Source organism: Poromitra crassiceps, assembly GCF_964638095.1.
Source record: "Poromitra crassiceps genome assembly, chromosome: 2".
NCBI classification, from domain to species: Eukaryota; Metazoa; Chordata; class Actinopteri; order Beryciformes; family Melamphaidae; genus Poromitra; species Poromitra crassiceps.
The window spans coordinates 78,177,848-78,196,459 of NC_139624.1; the positions used below are offsets into that span (position 1 = coordinate 78,177,848).

General features: G+C 42.1%; 1 protein-coding gene across 5 annotated transcripts in view; it reads right to left on the bottom strand.

Moving 5' to 3' along the window:
- Positions 1 to 967: 967 nt before the first annotated feature.
- relch (RAB11 binding and LisH domain, coiled-coil and HEAT repeat containing) overlaps positions 968 to 18,612 on the bottom strand; it is an 85,898-nt gene continuing 68,253 nt past the window's right edge. For 2 of the 5 annotated variants that reach the window (XM_083651506.1, XM_083651505.1), the window contains exons 25-30: positions 14,720 to 14,783; positions 14,151 to 14,289; positions 11,988 to 12,104; positions 5,481 to 5,569; positions 4,839 to 4,909; positions 968 to 2,452 (exon numbers count right to left, since the gene is read on the bottom strand). In XM_083651506.1, the coding sequence (XP_083507632.1) occupies positions 2,332 to 2,452; positions 4,839 to 4,909; positions 5,481 to 5,569; positions 11,988 to 12,104; positions 14,151 to 14,289; positions 14,720 to 14,783 (601 nt within the window). In that variant the 3' untranslated portion in view covers positions 968 to 2,331. Of the gene's footprint in view, positions 2,453 to 4,838; positions 4,910 to 5,480; positions 5,570 to 11,982; positions 12,105 to 12,651; positions 12,896 to 14,150; positions 14,290 to 14,719; positions 14,784 to 18,612 lie in introns of those variants that run through there. The other 3 variants (XM_083651509.1, XM_083651507.1, XM_083651508.1) reach the window with 2 other exon arrangements.

Genomic DNA, 18,612 nt, shown 5'->3' on the forward strand with positions numbered 1-18,612 from the left:
ATCTGGCACACACATCTCTACATACAGGAATGGGATGAACACACACACACACACACACTCTCACTCAAACGCAGCCACGCCCCCCACTGCCAGCTAACAGTCCTGAAGCGTATCAATTCTATTTGTCCACCTGGTGAGTTATCAGTGGTGATGGTTGAATATTAGCCTGAATATGCAAATACTGTCCTTTATCAGGGGTGTTAGTTAACTCCCATAATCATCAACCACTAAATTAGCGCCAATATTGACAGTGCCTCCGTGGGCCCGGCCTGACCCATTTACATTTACCTATACTGGATTCCACTGCAATACAACCAGGGCTGTCCAGATCGTAGCTATTCAAAACACTAATTTCTCCACAAACAGATTTTCTGTTGTGTTTTTTCTGCTTGTTGCTCCTTGCCAACAAGAGATGAATAGTCTTTTAATTACCGGTAATGTTGTAAAAGCACTGGTTACCGGTCTAACTGCCACCCATGGCCAATAGTCTCTTTTTGATTATGTAAAATCTGCACTAGATTACTGATACCAGGTAAAATAATAGATACTAATTTCCTAAAGGGATTTAAGTTTAATTTAAAGGTAGTGGAACATGAGGGCAGATCTGTTGGTTACTTTTATTTCTAGATATATTCGGGAATCGGGCTAAATTGTAGGGAATGTCCCATAAGATGGACTTTGGTTTGTTGTACTAACCAGACAATAGGCAGTTACATCAAAGGCTTGGGGTATAGGGGTCGGGATAGAAGGAGTGTGTGTCTGTCTGTTCAATGGCTTAGTTTTACGGCCTTCAGCACCTGTCGACACTTTGAACCATCAACAGCAATTAAAACTCCGGATGTTTTTTCCAACATTTCTACACAATGCATTCACATACAGTATAAAGTCTCTTGTTTGAGCCAAGGACATGCATTCAATGAGAGCACAGAGTAAAGAGCACAGAGAAGTCTATTTAAATACACAACTGATCTCCATCATTTATTACACCATGACACCAATTTCAAATATACATAGTATGGGTACCACCCTCAATTCAGTGTATGATACAGTTATTTACTGTTTCTCTTGGAGCATAATCCAAAAACAAAAAGGAAATGAATAAAAAATAAACAAAAAACCCGAGAACCAAGATTAACCATTTTAGAAGAAAAAAGAAAAAAGAAAAGGTAGTTATCAGAAACACTGCAACACAGAGAGCCAAGACACAACGGATAGGGAGGGAATCATGATCAGTGTTCTCTTCAGCTTCACATTGCCAAAACAGACCAACGGAAAAACGCATCAGTAACGGTAGTGATAATGTTCCTTTTTACGTATACGACTCTGAATTAAAAACAAAACAAAAAAAATACTATATTATAAAGAACAAAATAACAAAGTGAAGTGCAAATTTCTTTGGAGGTTGGAATAAAGTATGTTTTTTTCTTCTTCATTAAGACATAAATAAGTTATAAAATAGAAGCTATCAAAACAAAAACCAGAGACAGACTTTGACGAAATAAAGGCAAGACGATATTTTTTATATTATTTTTACTTCAAGTAGGTGATGCTTTCTGAGCTGTACAGAGTCAGACACACTGCCCGCCATTTTGAGGCCCAAGCGTTCCACACAACTGCATGTCAACATACAACCTCACATGGAAAATGACTGCAATTGTCGTAGAACCTTTGGCTCCAAAATGGCGCCCGTTTAAAATTCTAAATGAAATCCAGTAGGCCGGACCAAGAGTTTAGTTTCCTCAAGACGAGTGAAGCTCCTCTGAGACAAGAAGTGCTCGGCTGAAAACTAAATTCAACGGTGTCACGTTCAAGTTTAGAACCTGGGCTTTTTCCGTAAAATGTCTAGGAAAACCTTGTTATAACTGTGGGTGAATCTCAATACAGCTATGTTTCTTCCTCTGTCTCCCCCTCTCGCACTTAAAATGACAATGTTAACAACACTGACGCATGAACGCAACTGCCTGCTCCTTGACAACGCCTTCATCATGATTAAGAGTTACGGAGAGGCAACGAGCAGAGGAGAAAACCTCAGCCTTCACTGGGAAAAATATCACGCTTCAACGGATAATCACAAAGAAGCCAGCCGCACCGGACATTAAAGTCAATTTATAACATTCAGCAAGCCTTCATTCCTCGCATACAAATACCCAGTGCACGGGTTTTCATGTGATTTTAAGTTGAAACGATTGTATTTCGATCACATTTTTCCCCCGTGCCAGTGAGATGGGATGCTCCCCTATGACATGCGCCCCGGGGCGGTCCCAGGCGGAGCAGACTAGCTCACGGGACAGGTGCGGTGGGACAAGTGCGGTGGGCGGTGGGATCGAGCGATCACTTCTTTCTCTGGAAGACGTTGGCCAGCATGGCGCCGGAGGTGGTCAGCTGACCCATCTTGCTCAGGAACTTTGTCTTGGCGTCTTCGCCCACCAAGCTGGACGCGATGGACACGGAGCTAGAGGGAATAACGGAAAAGCAGAACATACAGGTTCAGCTTCCAGAGAATTTGTCCGTGATTCTGCAATCAGAATGCAAGAAGACTTACCGCTTCTATACTAACAGGACTGGAAACACTATAATGAATGGGGGGAAACAAACAAAAACATAGCAACAACCCTACACTAACTGCCGACCAGCATATGGCATTTATCTACTTTTTTTATGCGTTTTTTAACGTGTTTTTATGCGGGTAAGTCACTCTACTGTTACTTCAGAAGGGACATGCTGTTTGCCAACACAGCCCCTCCTGACTTTTACAGGCCAACGGTTGGTTCAGTTCCTCTTTTCAGTTAGTTGGGATTCAGACTGCAGCACAGACACAGCAGCACGCTGCCAAACGACTTTGCTCGCATTGCTCAACAGGAGGACGAACACTGGATCCCAAAATTAACTCCGCTCTGATGTGAGTGACTTTAGGGAGTCCATGCTGTGGCCCTGTGGAACTTGTTGACTGGGCAAATTCTGGCTTTTATCCATCCTTAGAGCCCCCCTTCAGTCAGTGTTCCTACTGTACCTCTATAGCGGTCGGCGTTCTCTTTCAAACATTCTAGGAGTGCCTGCTATAAAGTCGCACATCATCTGATTCTGTGCTCCGCTATTTGCGTAAGATAGACCATTAAGACCAATAAGGAGTTACGGAAAAACAACCTAAGCTACGCCGAAAACAGTATTGTCTTCGAAAGAAATAGCTGGATTATTGTGGACATCTCAACAACCGGGCAACAGATTTCAAAACTGACTGCCCCATGGAAACAGCGTGACTCGAAAATGGTTAACGAGCTAGTGTTTTGAGCCTGACGAAGGTTGTTGCAGCAGCAGGCAGCGGGCTAACGCAGCTAACCGCTAGCTAGTTAACATGCCAGCTCGCACTCACTCAGAATTGAATTCCGTTTATAGTCATAGATGATCTTCCCATTTTAGCAACTAACTTAACTTTTGAACTTAAGCACAAAATTAAGCTATTTACCAAAACAATATTTGGCGAACAGTATGGCTAATCAACATTGTCAGACATGACTCAGAAACATTTGAACTATCTTGTGACAAAATAGACCGGAAGGGGGCTTTAGAATTATCATTAAGTATTATTATATTATCATTTGTCATTGTCAGCCAAGGATTTGAGTGGCCTACCAACCTTTTTAAATGTGTCAATCCCTTTGCAAAATGTGTTATTTCTTTAAAAGGTGGAAATCCCATTTTGGATGGAATTGCTGCAATTTTAATACACTGGAGTAGTGAGATAACACCTATTCAAAAAGTAACTGTTCTCACTGCAGCTGATGAATACCAGAAGCATCTACCCACAAAGTTTTATACAAATATTCTTACAGTATATCTTACAGTATAAAATACTGTTACAGTATGACAAATCAACAAGGTTTCAAAAGATGCCAACGCTTCCTGATAAGAAAAGTTCTGGTTTTAGCGGGAAAACAAATAGATTATCATCCAGAAAGCAGTTGGGGTTTGGCTAATATTTAATTACAGGAAGTAAAAGCGGAATCAACTGAGGCTTACAAAAAGCTGCACACAAGGCTGTGAAAATAAAGAACCAAGTTATCAATGGCAGAGTTTGCAGGAAGAGTTGACATACCAAAATGAAAGACGGAAATGTAACTCGGCACGAGCATAGAGAGTCTAACCTCAGGGTTTAACTGAAGTTCTGGAGGAACGCATGCACTGTGTTCATGTGTGTGTGTACACACACACACACACACACACACACACACACACACACACACACACACACACACACACACACACACACACACACACACACACATACTGTAGACACACACATGCACACACCCGCATAGACACAGACAAGCAGATACACTTCTCTTTTTAATGAGCCAGAAACACATGTTCACAAGATGGGGAAACATCTTTTAAAAGACACCCACTTTGTGGCTTGTGTCCCAACTCTCTTAATAACTTCACCAAAACCACCTCTACTCCTCTCTCCCTCTGAAGATGCCCACATAACGGGTGTGGTTCCAACACTTAAATGGTTCCTCTCTTCCCCAACAGGCCCCTGGTCTTTCCCAAGAGACTAAACCCACACTATGGGCCCAGTCCCAACACTGCGAGTGCTTAGTGGCTTCCTCTACTGCATCCTTGTCGTCTGCCCTCTGCCTGTACCCTCACACTCCACCCTGTTACTTCTCTTTCTCTCTCGTCATCACTACCTCATAAATAGGAAACACTTGTCGGACCAATTGTTGAGTCATTGCTTCTATAGTAATAAACCCCATATTTTGCAAATTATTTAATAGGGTATGCGTGCATGCTCGCGTGTGTGTGTGTGTGTGTGCGCGCACGTTTGTGTGTGTTCTCACCCTTGCGCATCTCCAATTCCTCTGTTTTCCACCTTGATCTCACCCTCCTTGATCATAGAGCTCAGAATGACCTGTGGAAAGCATGAATCAGACAGGCTGGCTTGAAATGTCACCTTTGGAAAATGGTCCAAAACACCAATGTGAAATAGAACATGCAGACAGACACACTGTAAATGAGTGAGTGTTTTATGCCTTTCCATCTATGAATGTGGGCTTTATTCATGTAGTCTCTTAAAACAGACGGTTGGCTGTCGCAAATTTTCAAATGCTTCCACCTAAACGTCTGTACTTCAAGCAGTGATGTTTTAATGAGACTGCATTTATTTGACACTGTATGCAGACTTTACACAGTGACTGGATGCCTAGAGAGAAAAGGGAAATTTGGAGTCAGCTGATTTTTAGTCGCCATGGATAAAGCTCACATGAAAATGGTTCCCATGAGATTCTGACACACAGATAGATACAGTAGAGGTGTGTGTATGAGTGTGTGTGAGTGAGAGATAAGAGAGTCAGACTGTCTGTCTTTGCCATTACTGTATGAGCATGTGTATGAGATCCCCTTGAGTGAGAGACAGAATGAGAGACTGTGTGCCATTTCAGTGTATGTAGAGAGAGAGAGAGAGAGGGTGTGTGTGTTTTGACCTCATGCTCAGGGGAGAGCTGCTCCATGTCAGCCCGGAGACACCTGAGGCCAGGCAGGAAGTGGTTGACCATCAGCTCCTCAGAGATGACTGCACACAGGATGTTAAGGAAAGGACCAACAAGGAAATGCCACTTTAAACGAAGAGTTTAAAATGCCATTCAGGGGCAAATTGTTAAGCGAGTTTACTGTAACTAGCCAGCTGTTGCTTACCTGAAACTAGCTTAGTTTCGGGTAAGGTTGGAACCTGACTGTCCCTGAAAAGCACAAAATTCACTTTCAAATACATTTGTTTGACTGTCTAAATCTAATCTTAATATCGGGCTGTGGTGGGAAACTTTATCACATGGTGGCGAGCAAAACCACCTGCAGCTCAATGTAACAAAGACAAAGGAACTGGTTGTGGACCTGAGGAGGTCACCAGTGACCCCTGTTTCCATCCATGGGCTCAGTCTGGACATTGTGGAGGATTACAAGTACTGTACCTGGGAGTTAACCTTGCAAGCCAGCTGGATTCTCTCGCGAGATGGCTGCGTCAGGCCAACGCTGGGAGTGTACTTTGACAATAAACTTGGCTGGGCTAAGAACACTGAAGCCCTCTACAAGAAGGCCCAACGCCGTCTCTACTTTTTTTCTGATTGCCCCCACATTTTCTCCCCAATTGTATTTGGTCAATTTCCCCCTGCTGCTCCACCCTCTGCCGATCTGGGGAGAGCCGCAGACTAGCACCATGCTTTCTCTGACACATGCGCCATTGCCAGCCGCTTCTTTTCACCTGACAGCGGGGAGCTTCACCGGCAGGACATAGCACGTAGGAGGATCACGCTATTCCGACCAGTTCCCTTCTGCCCCGGACTGGACAGGCGCCCCGACTGACCAGAGGAGGCGCTAACTGTCTCTACTTTCTGAGAAGGCTGAGGTCCTTCAACATATGCCGGACAATGCTGAGGATGTTTTATGAGTTTGTGGTGGCTAGTGCCTTCCTGTTTGCTGTCGTGTGTTGGGGCAGCAGGCTGAGGGCAGCGGACGCCAACAGACTCTACAAACTGATCCACAAGGCCAGGGACGTGGTGGGGCTGGAGCTGAGCTCTCTGACAGCAGTGTCAGAGAGGAGGATGCTGTCCAAGTTACGTTCCATCATGGACAACATCTCCCACCCACTCCATGACGAGCTGGTGGAACACAGGAGCACTTTCAGTGCAAGACTGATTCCACCCAGATGCACCACAGGAACTCATTCCTGCCCGTGGACATGAAACTCTTGAACTCCTCCCTCAGAGAGCGCGTCAGACACTCTGAGTCAGTCAATTATATATATATTATAATTATATAGCCTTGGACTCTCTCCACAAATCAAAAACAGACTTTTGATCATGTATATCTGATCTGTGCAATAAACCTCAATGTGCAATAACTGCTAAATACTGCAAATTGTGCGAAAATCCAATAATCCACACTGTTACGGAGTACATTTGACTGACACTGCTATACAGTATATATAAGAAAATATCATGTACCTCACACATTTAAATGTTTTACTAAACGCTACTTGATATGGATTGTACTGTAGGAGAAGGCACATATTTATAAGACAAGGTCCATGTTGGAAATAATTGTTCATACTTTTACATGTCATCCTTTGGATTTTGTCGTCTTCTATATCCATAAATAAAATCAATCAATCTTTGTGACACTTTATTCTATATAGCAGTGATACTCAACTTATGGCCCGGGGGCCAGATGCGGCCCGCGACAGGGTGCAGAGTGGCCCCCCGACCATTAGTTTTCATTGTGAATAATAACTAACGTGAAATAAAGTTTGGCTGAGCTCCAGTTAAATTGTCAAATACCGCCATCTACTCGCTACCCAGGCACTTATGTACAGTATGTACTTCACCCAACTAACTTAACCTAACTATTCGGTGTGCACAACATTGTCAGACTAAACTCCAACTGACGCCACAAAAAACTACAATCCGCGACAGAAAAATGTATATTGTTTGTTTATTAACTGGCCCCTGGCCTCCTATCATTTCACAAAAGTGGCCCCCGGGCAAAGCAAGTTGAGTATCCCTGCTATGTAGGCTACATAACTTCTTTTTTATTGTTTTATGCCCCATATGATATCTTATAATATTCCGATGTTTATATTTTTCCCTACCTGAGTGTGAGCAAATGTAGCATGACTCAATTTCCCCTCGGGGATCAATAAAGTTATTCGGATTCTGCAACATTCTGGCACTTATTGTATTTCACCAAAATAGGTCATTTTAGCACTTTAAACTTGAAAGTAATATGCCTCAATCTGGTGCACTTTGAGAGCCAAATTATGAGGCTAGATCTATAAATAATGACACACACCACTTTATATTCACATTAGATTAATATCATCTTTACTGTGCTGTGGCTCTGCTTGTCTGGTCTCTCTTTTCCATGTGTCTCCTCCGGTGCTCTTTCTCTCAGCGTCCTTTTCTGTGTCTCTGTGCTTTCCATAACTAGAGATGGCCCGATACCGATGCCAGTATCGGTATCGGAGCCGATACTGGCCTATTTTGCTGTACTCGTACTTGCCCGATACTGACACGGCCGCGTGCCCGATACCACTTTACACCTAGAGCATGCAACGTGACATTAACCTCAACGTAGCAAGCCAGCGTCAGGCTCACACAGCTGTTAATGCATGCAGAGAAGCTTCACTATAACAGCCTGTTTGTTTGCATCTCTGCCTGGAGCGCAAATACAAAGCTATCAGGTCAGTAATCAGCTGAGTGAGCTACAGCCTGCACCGCTTCGCTCGCCTATTCACTGTCTAACGGATTAGCTCTGCAGTTAGCCGCGTAGCCTGCAACAAGCTAAAACACTTTCTGTTCAACTTACAGGTTAACATTAGTTGCTCTTCTAGCAGACAACACAGTGCTGTGGAACAAGCAAAGGCTTACCAGATCGTTGTAATACATGCTACGTGTCCCGTAATCCATACTGCCTTAACATTTAAAAAGTGGAACGTAACGTTAATGTCCGCAAATGTCCGTTTCGCCTTCAAAATAAAAGCACGATAAAGTTTGTTTTTACAATCAACATTAAAGTAGTAATCTAACTACGAGACCCAACATAATGAACATGAGAACACAAGGAACCTCTATTTTAATGTTTGAATGAAAATAGACCAGCAGAACAAATACAAAGGAGATGCACAGCTATGTGGTTTAAAGGTTGATTCATAGCATACTTCTTTATTTAATTGGAAACCTTATTTCCTTATTTAATGGGAAACTTTTGTTTCATAAGGCATCAAGAGAAGAGACTATCAAGTATAGGTGATACCCATTATGCGAAATTTGTGTGGTCTTGCGAAAACTAGGTAGCCTACTTCTGCAGATAATATATACTAAAGAAAATCACTAAAACCCATAATCTTGAAAAGTTATCTTTTAATTAACCATAAGGTGTAACAAAAACACGTTGTCGACCACGAATTAAATACTCGGTATCGGTATTCGGTATCGGCGAGTACCCAGATGTCAGTACTCGTACTCGTACTTGGTCAGCAAAAAAGTGGTATCGGGACAACCCTATCCATAACCTGCTCCCTCTTTCTCATATCTTGTCTCTGCCTTCAAATTCTGTCTGTTCGTTTCTCTCTCATCTTCTCTTTGTTCTGTCTCACCATCTGTATTCACTGCCTGTCCCTTTCTCTGTGACTCCTTACTTGTCTCTCTTGCCAAAGTACTATATTATTACACCATAAGTTACAATTTACTATTACACTACAAATGTGTTGTTATTGTTATTGTTGTTGTGCTTGAGAGGGTTCCAGGCAGTCCCCATAGCAAATTCATGAATTGTTAACCCAGCATTAGCCTTGATTGACAAACAGACAAGGAACCTATAAGGAAGGAAAATACATCACTCACATCACAGCGTTCAAATTTTGCAATCTGTGGAAGCAATTAAGCATTTTTCAATCAAAGGTGAAACAACACAGATTCTGTCTGATGGTTATAGTGGGACTTCCATGCCTGCCCCATTCACTTCAATAGAACTGTCCCAATGCAAAATGTGAACGCTGTGATGAGAGTGATGTCTCTTCCTTCTATAGAGCACACAGAGAGGAAGCAAATTGTTGCATTTCTGATCAACTATGTCACTATTTATGAGGGCTTTAAAACATGAATGGCAGATTAATAGATCTGGGGGGCGGGGCTATTTTTTGTTGTTGTTGAAAATACCGAGGTCATGACCTCGGTGCACTCAATGGTAGTTACGGCCATGGCTAAAACAAACTGTATGGCACGTGAATAGCCTGATATCAGACTGAAATGTCAACTCGGCGTTACACTCCATTCCAAGCAGCCAACTCAACTGGGTGGATTGGAAGGTGTGGACCCAGGCAAGCACCAGACTGGTGTGTGCATGTGGAGCTATATGGGGCACGATGAACAGAGATATATTTTTAGGGATGTGAATGTAAAATGTCAGAGCTCGCCACGCTGATTACAAGAGAAGGCAGTGCAGTGGGAGTGCAAGACGCTGAGGTTAGAGGGCCATACCTCCTGGACACTACTGCACTGCCAAACACAGCCTGACGAAGAGCCACAGGCCCCAACCTCACACCAGCTGCCTGCTACGTGTGTGTGTGTGTGTGTGTTGGGGTGGAGGAGGGGGGGCTGGCAGAGGGGATGGGGTGCTGAAAGAGGAGAATGAGACAGGAAAGGAATAGTGTGAGAGAGAAGAAATGAGTCAGTGCAGGAGAGAGAGATAGAGAGAGCACTATCAGTGCACATTTGCTTTGGCAATAATGTTAGACGCACAACTGTCATGCCAATAAAGCTTATTGAATTAGAGAGAGAGAGAGAGTATACGTGTATGCAGCATACCAGACCAAAGACCTATGCTGGGAGAGGAGAGAGTCACACAGAAGGAGAAAGAGACAGAGAGGTAGAGAGAGAGAGACACACACACACACACACACACACACACACACACACAGATAGAGAACACGTGTATGCATACAGACCCGAGGCCTATGCTGGGAACTGTAACCATGGATTGGATTTGATGTTCACTTTTTTTCTTCCTCTCTCGCTCTCTCATCCTTTCCTTTGCTCAACCAACCCTGTAATTACCTCTAGCCCCAAAATGGAGGCAGCTTATTTTCCCTTTCTCCCCCTGCCAACAGGACAGGCAAACACTGCCAACACACACAGGCACACACACACACACATGCACGCAAACACACACACAAATGGACCAAAGCCCTGTTGATACAGTATGTCACACAGATAGACGTGTACATGCACAAAAACACACTCACACGCACAGTGGAGCCGCAGCACTGGGCTTTCTGACACATCTGACCAGCGTAGTTATTCTAAAGGCCTCCTGACCCCCTGACTCACTGGAGGACAGCTATGAAAACCCTCTGCTGAGCTCCAGCCAACCTCCACATAGACCTCTAGTCAATGTGTTGAAAACCCTCTGCTGAGCTCCAGCCAACCTCCACATAGACCTCTAGTCACATAGACCTCTAGTCACATAGACCTCTAGTCACATAGACCTCTAGTCACATAGACCTCTAGTCACATAGACCTAGTCACATAGACCTCTAGTCACATAGACCTCTAGTCACATAGACCTCTAGTCACATAGACCTCTAGTCAATGTGTTGAAAAGACATCGTTACAGTAGATGCATGAGTGAGTCGGGCCTCTCGGGACACGTGGGCTAAGCCCCCCCTCCCAACAAAAAAACAAAAAGCTCCACAGGTTTATCAAACTGCCACCACACATTAAATAAGTAGTATTAGGAGGACCCTGGAAATTAAGATCTTCCTAAAATAATAGTAATAAAAAAAGATCCAGATTGGTCCCAATTCACACTTCTTTTTGTTTTGTTTTTACCGGTAAAAATGTCTTCCTTTACATTAAGAATTTATGAGCCTGGCACAAAATGAAAGTATCTTCATCCGATGTGCTGACAATCTAACTGACTAAACACATAAGCAAATAGGTAAGGAAGTACAGTACAGTAAATAAAACACCAGAGGAGGAAATGCTTCCATATATTGTGACTCATGAGAGTTGATCTGTTATCTTCAGTGGGTAGAAATGATACATCAACCAACTATTCCATGGAAAAAGTTGTTACATTTCCTCCTGACCAAAGATATCAAATGCAGAAGACATATTCAACTCCGGTTCGTAAGATTTGTCAGTATGGAATGAGATGAATGTGTTTATATTCTCGTAAAATACCACTGCATACTGATAGCAGGGTTCCCATACTTAGTTTACAATTAAATTCAAAAACTTTTCCATAACTTCAAAAATGTTATAACTGTATTATTGCGGTCGTGTAAAGCAACATTTAAAAATGGTATGACACCAAAATGTATTTTGTTTGTGACTCACAGCAACTCCTTTGCAGACCAAATGCATTTTAGCACACTCATTTCTGCTGATAAACGCTCCACATCTGATTATAAAGTTAGTATTATTATATAAGGATACAGCAGCAGGAGAGGGCGCTGTAAGCCTCAAACAGCTGGGTGGCGATGTCAATCCTCTTGTTCTCCACCGCCTGGCTGTTGTTAGCCAGCGCTAGCTTGTGAAGGTGGGGCAGCACGACTGGAGGAACGAAGCATAACGACAACAGGTTTGTAATACAGAATTTCTGGATGTGTCTGTGTGAGTTATAGACCCTTTTCACGGGGGCCATTTTGTGTCGAAAAGGCAGAATAAACACAGGTGCAAGCAAAACACTAATGAGGGTTTCCAAATTCCAATCATGGAAGTTGGAAACCCTCATTATTGTTTTGCTTGCACCTGTGTTTACCCTGCCTTTTCGACACAAAATGGCCCCAGTGAGAAGGGTCTATTGAAAGACCAAGTGAGTGGAAAGAGAGATATCAGAGGGCGACTTTGACGATTTTCAACGTATATGCAAATGAACAATGTTTAAAGAGATACTAAACACCCCCAAATCAGAGGTCTCAGCTCTGACATAAAAAAAATGCACTCCACATTTGTCCACTCCACATTTTGATAGGATGAACTCTGGTGGGGAGGGCATGATAGTGCAGAGCGAATGGGAGAGCTCTGAAGAGTTCAAGGTGTCATTCAGCGCCAACCTCCGTGGCGAACTGACTGCTCCGCTCGCTTAAAAGACGTGAGAGGGAGGGAGCGTGGCTGTGGCTTTGCTACTGTAGCCAATAATCAATAAAAAAATACAAACAAATGTGAATATCAGTTTAATGTAGATACAAACGACTGTGTAATTCGCTCGTTACAGCATTTCAGGAAAAGATTGCATCGCTACTCGCGTCGGGGACCTCCAGAGGATCCCTCGGCTGACAGTCATGCTGGGAGCCGGGGCAGGCTGTCTGTCTGCAGTCCAGTGCAGAGAGAGCGCGGACAGTCTGGAGAAGGGAGAGAGACCCAGAGACACACATAGCCATCTTTGCAAATAGCGAGTTTTACAATGTGTGTTGCAACAATCTGATCCAGCGCTCCTTTGTATCTACATCAAAGGAAAATACTCACACATTTTTGTAAGGTTTGGCTGGCTATTACAACATAGGTGATATGGCTTCCCAGCTGGGAACACGACCCGCAGAAGCACCAGCCAGCCAGCAGGTCAATGCAATGTGTTTAACACTGTTATTGAAACGTGACCATGGAGTTATAAAGAAAACCAACACATATTTATCTATATATCTATCTATATATATATCTATATCTATCTATCTATATATATATATATATACAGTATATATATACAGTATATATATATATATATATATATATCTCCCCTATAGTAGCTTACTATAATGTTATAATCATGTTTTCCTGAGCAAACCAGGCTATCACCAGAAACAACTTAGCAACATGATGATATTCAAAAAGCTCCTCTTTTCAGTCTGCTCTGCGCCACATGGTGTGCAGGTGCTTTTATAGAGTGGGTGGGAGGGGCGTTGGTGGGGGAGGTGGGTGGCGGTTGTTTGTTGACGACACAAACCGCCAACATCCCATCAACCATTTTAGCAAATAGGAAGATGGAGGACATTTGAATCTAGAAGTGGAGTTTTGATTCAACTGCATTGGTAATGATAAAACATGAAGAATTCCTAAAATTTACAATAATTGTCAGGATTTTGACCTGCATTCATCAACAAAACTACTACATTCCTACAGTATATACATTGATTTTCAGCAGACAAAAGTGGAAAGTGTGCAGTATCTCTTTAACTTCCTTCCATCTTGCCTCGACAGAGAGCTCCCAGTTCATTCGCAGTACTTCCTGCACCAAATGACTCATTTGTGCAGGAAGCACAGTGAATGAACTTAGAGAGAGCAATAATGATACAGTAGTAATAGTGATAGTAAACATGGCAAAACTGCTCCAAATGACATCATTTGGAGCAGGAGGTTCTGTGAATGAACACAGAGCTCTCAGTAGTATATATTGAATATAATAATAATAATAATATTATATATATCTAGTATATATAATATTATATTATAATGTATGTATATAATGTATATTATAATGCATATACTACTGATTTTGTAACAATACAAAGCTGGTTGAAAATCAGCACAGTGGCCCTTTAAGCATGCATCAATGAATGTGTGTGTGTGTGTGTTATGTCTCTGTTCTGGTCTTTCCCTCACACTCATCTCTGAAGCGTGGCTCTGCATTGGGTCCGACCCGTCCAAAGGTCCTGATGATCTCCATGTGTAAAGAGTGCTGGTCTTGGTACTGAGGGTCTTCCAGGAACGACGCTAGCTGCATCTTCACACGCTCCAGCAGCTACCAAACACACAGTGTAAGGGTGTGCACGTTAAGTAGGGCTGGGCGATATGGACAAAATCAATATCACAATATTTTTTGACCAAATACCTCAATATTGATATTGCGACAATATCGGTGCTTTCACAAAATATTTACACAATGAGATGTTTGATAAATAATCATCAGTAATGAGGATATAATGGCTAAGTGGGTAAAAGCAAATAATAGAACAGCTAGAACAGTCTGGTCAGTTCAGAAAATTACATGGCTTTTACTGAAATGCAGTTTTTAAAACCAGGAAAAGACAACACCATATCACAATATTACGATATCCAAAATCTAAGATGATATCTAGTCTCATATTATGATATGGATATAATATCGCCATCTTGCCCAGCCCTAATGTTAAGTATACAGTACAGTAGTGTGTGAGTTTGACATTCCCTACCTCTTTTTGTGTGACAGTCTCCATGATGGTACCAAAGGCAGGAATAGTGGATATCCTCACTGAGCTGAAGGCAACAGGAGAGCAAGACAGTGTTCTGACCACTCAGAGTCAAGTCACCATACTTCTAGTATTCTATATGTTCTGCAGTCACTGTCTTTCACCAAGCATCAATCAGACGTGGATCAAATACTACCTGCAAATAGTCAGAGTTGATCTGAACCTGTTTGAAACACCAGATGGACGGGGTTTACAGCATTAGGATCATTCAGATGGTAGGTCATTAATATGGGTGCACCGATCAGGTTCACCGTTCACCGATCAAAATTCCAATATCTGGCCTATCCACCCTGTGTAAATAAATCACAGGCTTTATCCAAACATACTAATTACATGTTAGCGTGTGCCTAATAAGTGAGATGCGTACGCACCTTTTGCTACTGGTAGCGCTAGCGCATAATTTTATTTATTTATTTTTTCATTTCGACAGCACAGGCTCTGCCTTCCACAATTGATATTAAGCTGGTTCTGATCTATGGTCATAGACTGTGAAATTGAAAACACACTGTCCTGAATGAAGTACCAATGCCAGATGGACGACATTCCTACACTGCTAATGTTCTGCTGACTACTACAAATTGGCTTGTACTTTTTACACCATATGCTCAATGACTTTACTGATTCAGCAAATTAAACTCTTCCTGTTTGTTTGAAACAGTGTTTGGCCAATCTAGAATGTAATAATGCTCGGTGGCCATTGGTCAATCTATCAGTGCACACTTACGTCCTCAATGAGAGAAAAGTATACTAGACTGACTTGATAATAAAGTATAACGTAATACTGTGTACCTGTACTTCTTTACTGGTAGGCATTGATCTATATTTGAAACCCCACCATCTGGTGCAGATTTAAGAGAATGAATAACCATACATGTAGTCGTAGAGGTATTAAATATCAATTGAGTATAACCTCTGACCAACAGCTGCAGGATAATCCAATTCCAAAATCTGTTCTTGGTGACAAATTGAGCTGAGCCATAAATAATAATCAATAATCACAATAATGCAGAAAAACATCTGACAATAATCAATGATTGAAATGCACTGTGTGTGGTAAGCAAGGTTAATGGGTGATGTTAGGTAATCATTCCACTGTCAGTAGGGACAGAAAATCAATACATGAGTTCAAATACGACCAAGAGATACATATGGGCCATCTCCATACTTGTGGGACAAAGAGACCTCACCAGCAATGCTAGCAGTTGCTCTTTACGCCAGTTAGCATTTCAATGTTATTAATTCTTACTTTTTTTACAGTCTGCTGCGGATAGCAGAGACAACCAGAAGTTTACATTTTGTTCATCAAAGTATGTAAAAATGAGCCTGGTAAAGCATCCTGATCACATGACCTCACATTAGCATGGTAAAGCGTCCTGATCAGATCACGTGACCTCACATCCTGTTTCATGCTGTAGATCAGTCTAGCCTCCAGCCCCGCCCACAGTGAAGTGTACGGAGCAATCAGCAACCTGCCTCGTAGTTGACAACATAACCGGCCAATCAGGGACCTGCCTCGTAGCTGACAACATAATCGGCCAATCAGGGACACCATAAAGTACTAACTCAATAACAACAATTAACTCATTGAGTGCCACGGATGTCGATCGACGTCAAAGTAAATAGTGACGTAGAGTGCCACGGACGTCGATCGACGTCAAATGCGTTTTTTGACGGTGGGACGTGGATCAAAGCCTCCTGGATCTCCTGTACAAATATTGTAGCTTTTGGAGGTGTATAACCTATTTTACAGACCCATTAGGTGGCGACAGTGCTCTCCAGATTAGAGGAAGGTCCGGAAAACTGCAGGAAAAACCCCCGTGATCAAAGAGAAACCGCTCATGCTGCAGCCAGAGCCATATAGATGGCTCTGACTGCAGCTTGGCTGCAGCTGATGTTGGCTGTCAACAGCAGTCAATCCGCGCACACAACTGAGCTCCTCTGCCTCTGTCTGTCTGTCTGCATAGTTTCTTCACACGATTAGCCACCAGAAAGGCAGCACCCGACGCCGAAGGGCCAAACCTTTCCATGCAGTCCGGTTTGCCATTTCCTTGTTGCGCTGGGAGCCGGCGCAAAAAAACGGAGCGCTCCGAAAATAGACTGGGTGCGTGTGGGGAGGAGTTTGCAGCTGAGGGGGGGAGAGGGGGGTGGGGGCACGCATGCACCACACAACTACACCACGTCACTACATCAGAAAATATTATCTTCAGACTCAGAATGTGCTTGAAATGCTGCATTTCACAAAAGGCGGAATAACTCAGCTTCTAATTTGAAAAGTGTCTTTTTGCTCAAAACAGCCTATCTTCTCCGGCTCATAACTAAAGAACGGAAAATGGGATCAATAAACTTTTTTTTGCAGATGATAGAAGAGAGTCAGCTCGTTCTTTGTGCGTGTTCGGTGTTTACATAGTAATATCATACAATATTCTGTGGGCCTCGAGAAATCACTGAAAACACTCTGACACTCTGGCACTGGGAGCGTCCGTTCTCCAAAAGTGGCTGGCACTCAATGAGTTAAACAAGAACAAGGGTATGCACCAGTGGAGTTTCTCGGCGGAAAATACATTTTCAACGTTCTTCAGAGTGGATTTAAGGCAGCGTTGATTGGCTGAAGGATTGGATTTGACGGCGCTGATTGGCTGAAGGAGTTGTATGTCAAGGCAAGTACTCCCACACACTGACTGATCTGCAGCACGACACAGAATGTGAGTTCACGTCATCAATATGGTTTTAGCAGGCTATCTAAATGTATGGTTTCAATATGGTTTTAGCAGGCTATCTAAATGTATGGTTTCAATATGGTTTTAGCAGGCTATGTAAATGTATGGTTTCAATATGGTTTTAGCAGGCTATCTAAATTTATGGTTTCAATATGGTTTTAGCAGGCTATCTAAATGTATAGTTTCAATATGGTTTTACCAGGCTATCTAAATGTATAGTTTCAATATGGTTTTAGCAGGCTATCTAAATGTATAGTTTCAATATGGTTTTACCAGGCTATCTAAATGTATAGTTTCAATATGGTTTTAGCAGGCTATCTAAATGTATGGTTTCAATATGGTTTTAGCAGGCTATGTAAATGTATGGTTTCAATATGGTTTTAGCAGGCTATCTAAATTTATGGTTTCAATATGGTTTTAGCAGGCTATCTAAATGTATGGTTTCAATATGGTTTTACCAGGCTATCTAAATGTATGGTTTCAATATGGTTTTACCAGGCTATCTAAATGTATAGTTTCAATATGGTTTTACCAGGCTATCTAAATGTATAGTTTCAATATGGTTTTACCAGGCTATCTAAATGTATAGTTTCAATATGGTTTTAGCAGGCTATCTAAATGTATAGTTTCAATATGGTTTTACCAGGCTATCTAAATGTATAGTTTCAATATGGTTTTAGCAGGCTATCTAAATGTATAGTTTCAATATGGTTTTAGCAGGCTATCTAAATGTATGGTTTCAATATGGTTTTACCAGGCTATCTAAATGTATAGTTTCAATATGGTTTTACCAGGCTATCTAAATGTATAGTTTCAATATGGTTTTAGCAGGCTATCTAAATGTATGGTTTCAATATGGTTTTAGCAGGCTATCTAAATGTATGGTTTCAATATGGTTTTAGCAGGCTATCTAAATGTATGGTTTCAATATGGTTTTACCAGGCTATCTAAATGTATAGTTTCAATATGGTTTTAGCAGGCTATCTAAATGTATAGTTTCAATATGGTTTTACCAGGCTATCTAAATGTATAGTTTCAATATGGTTTTAGCAGGCTATCTAAATGTATAGTTTCAATATGGTTTTAGCAGGCTATCTAAATGTATAGTTTCAATATGGT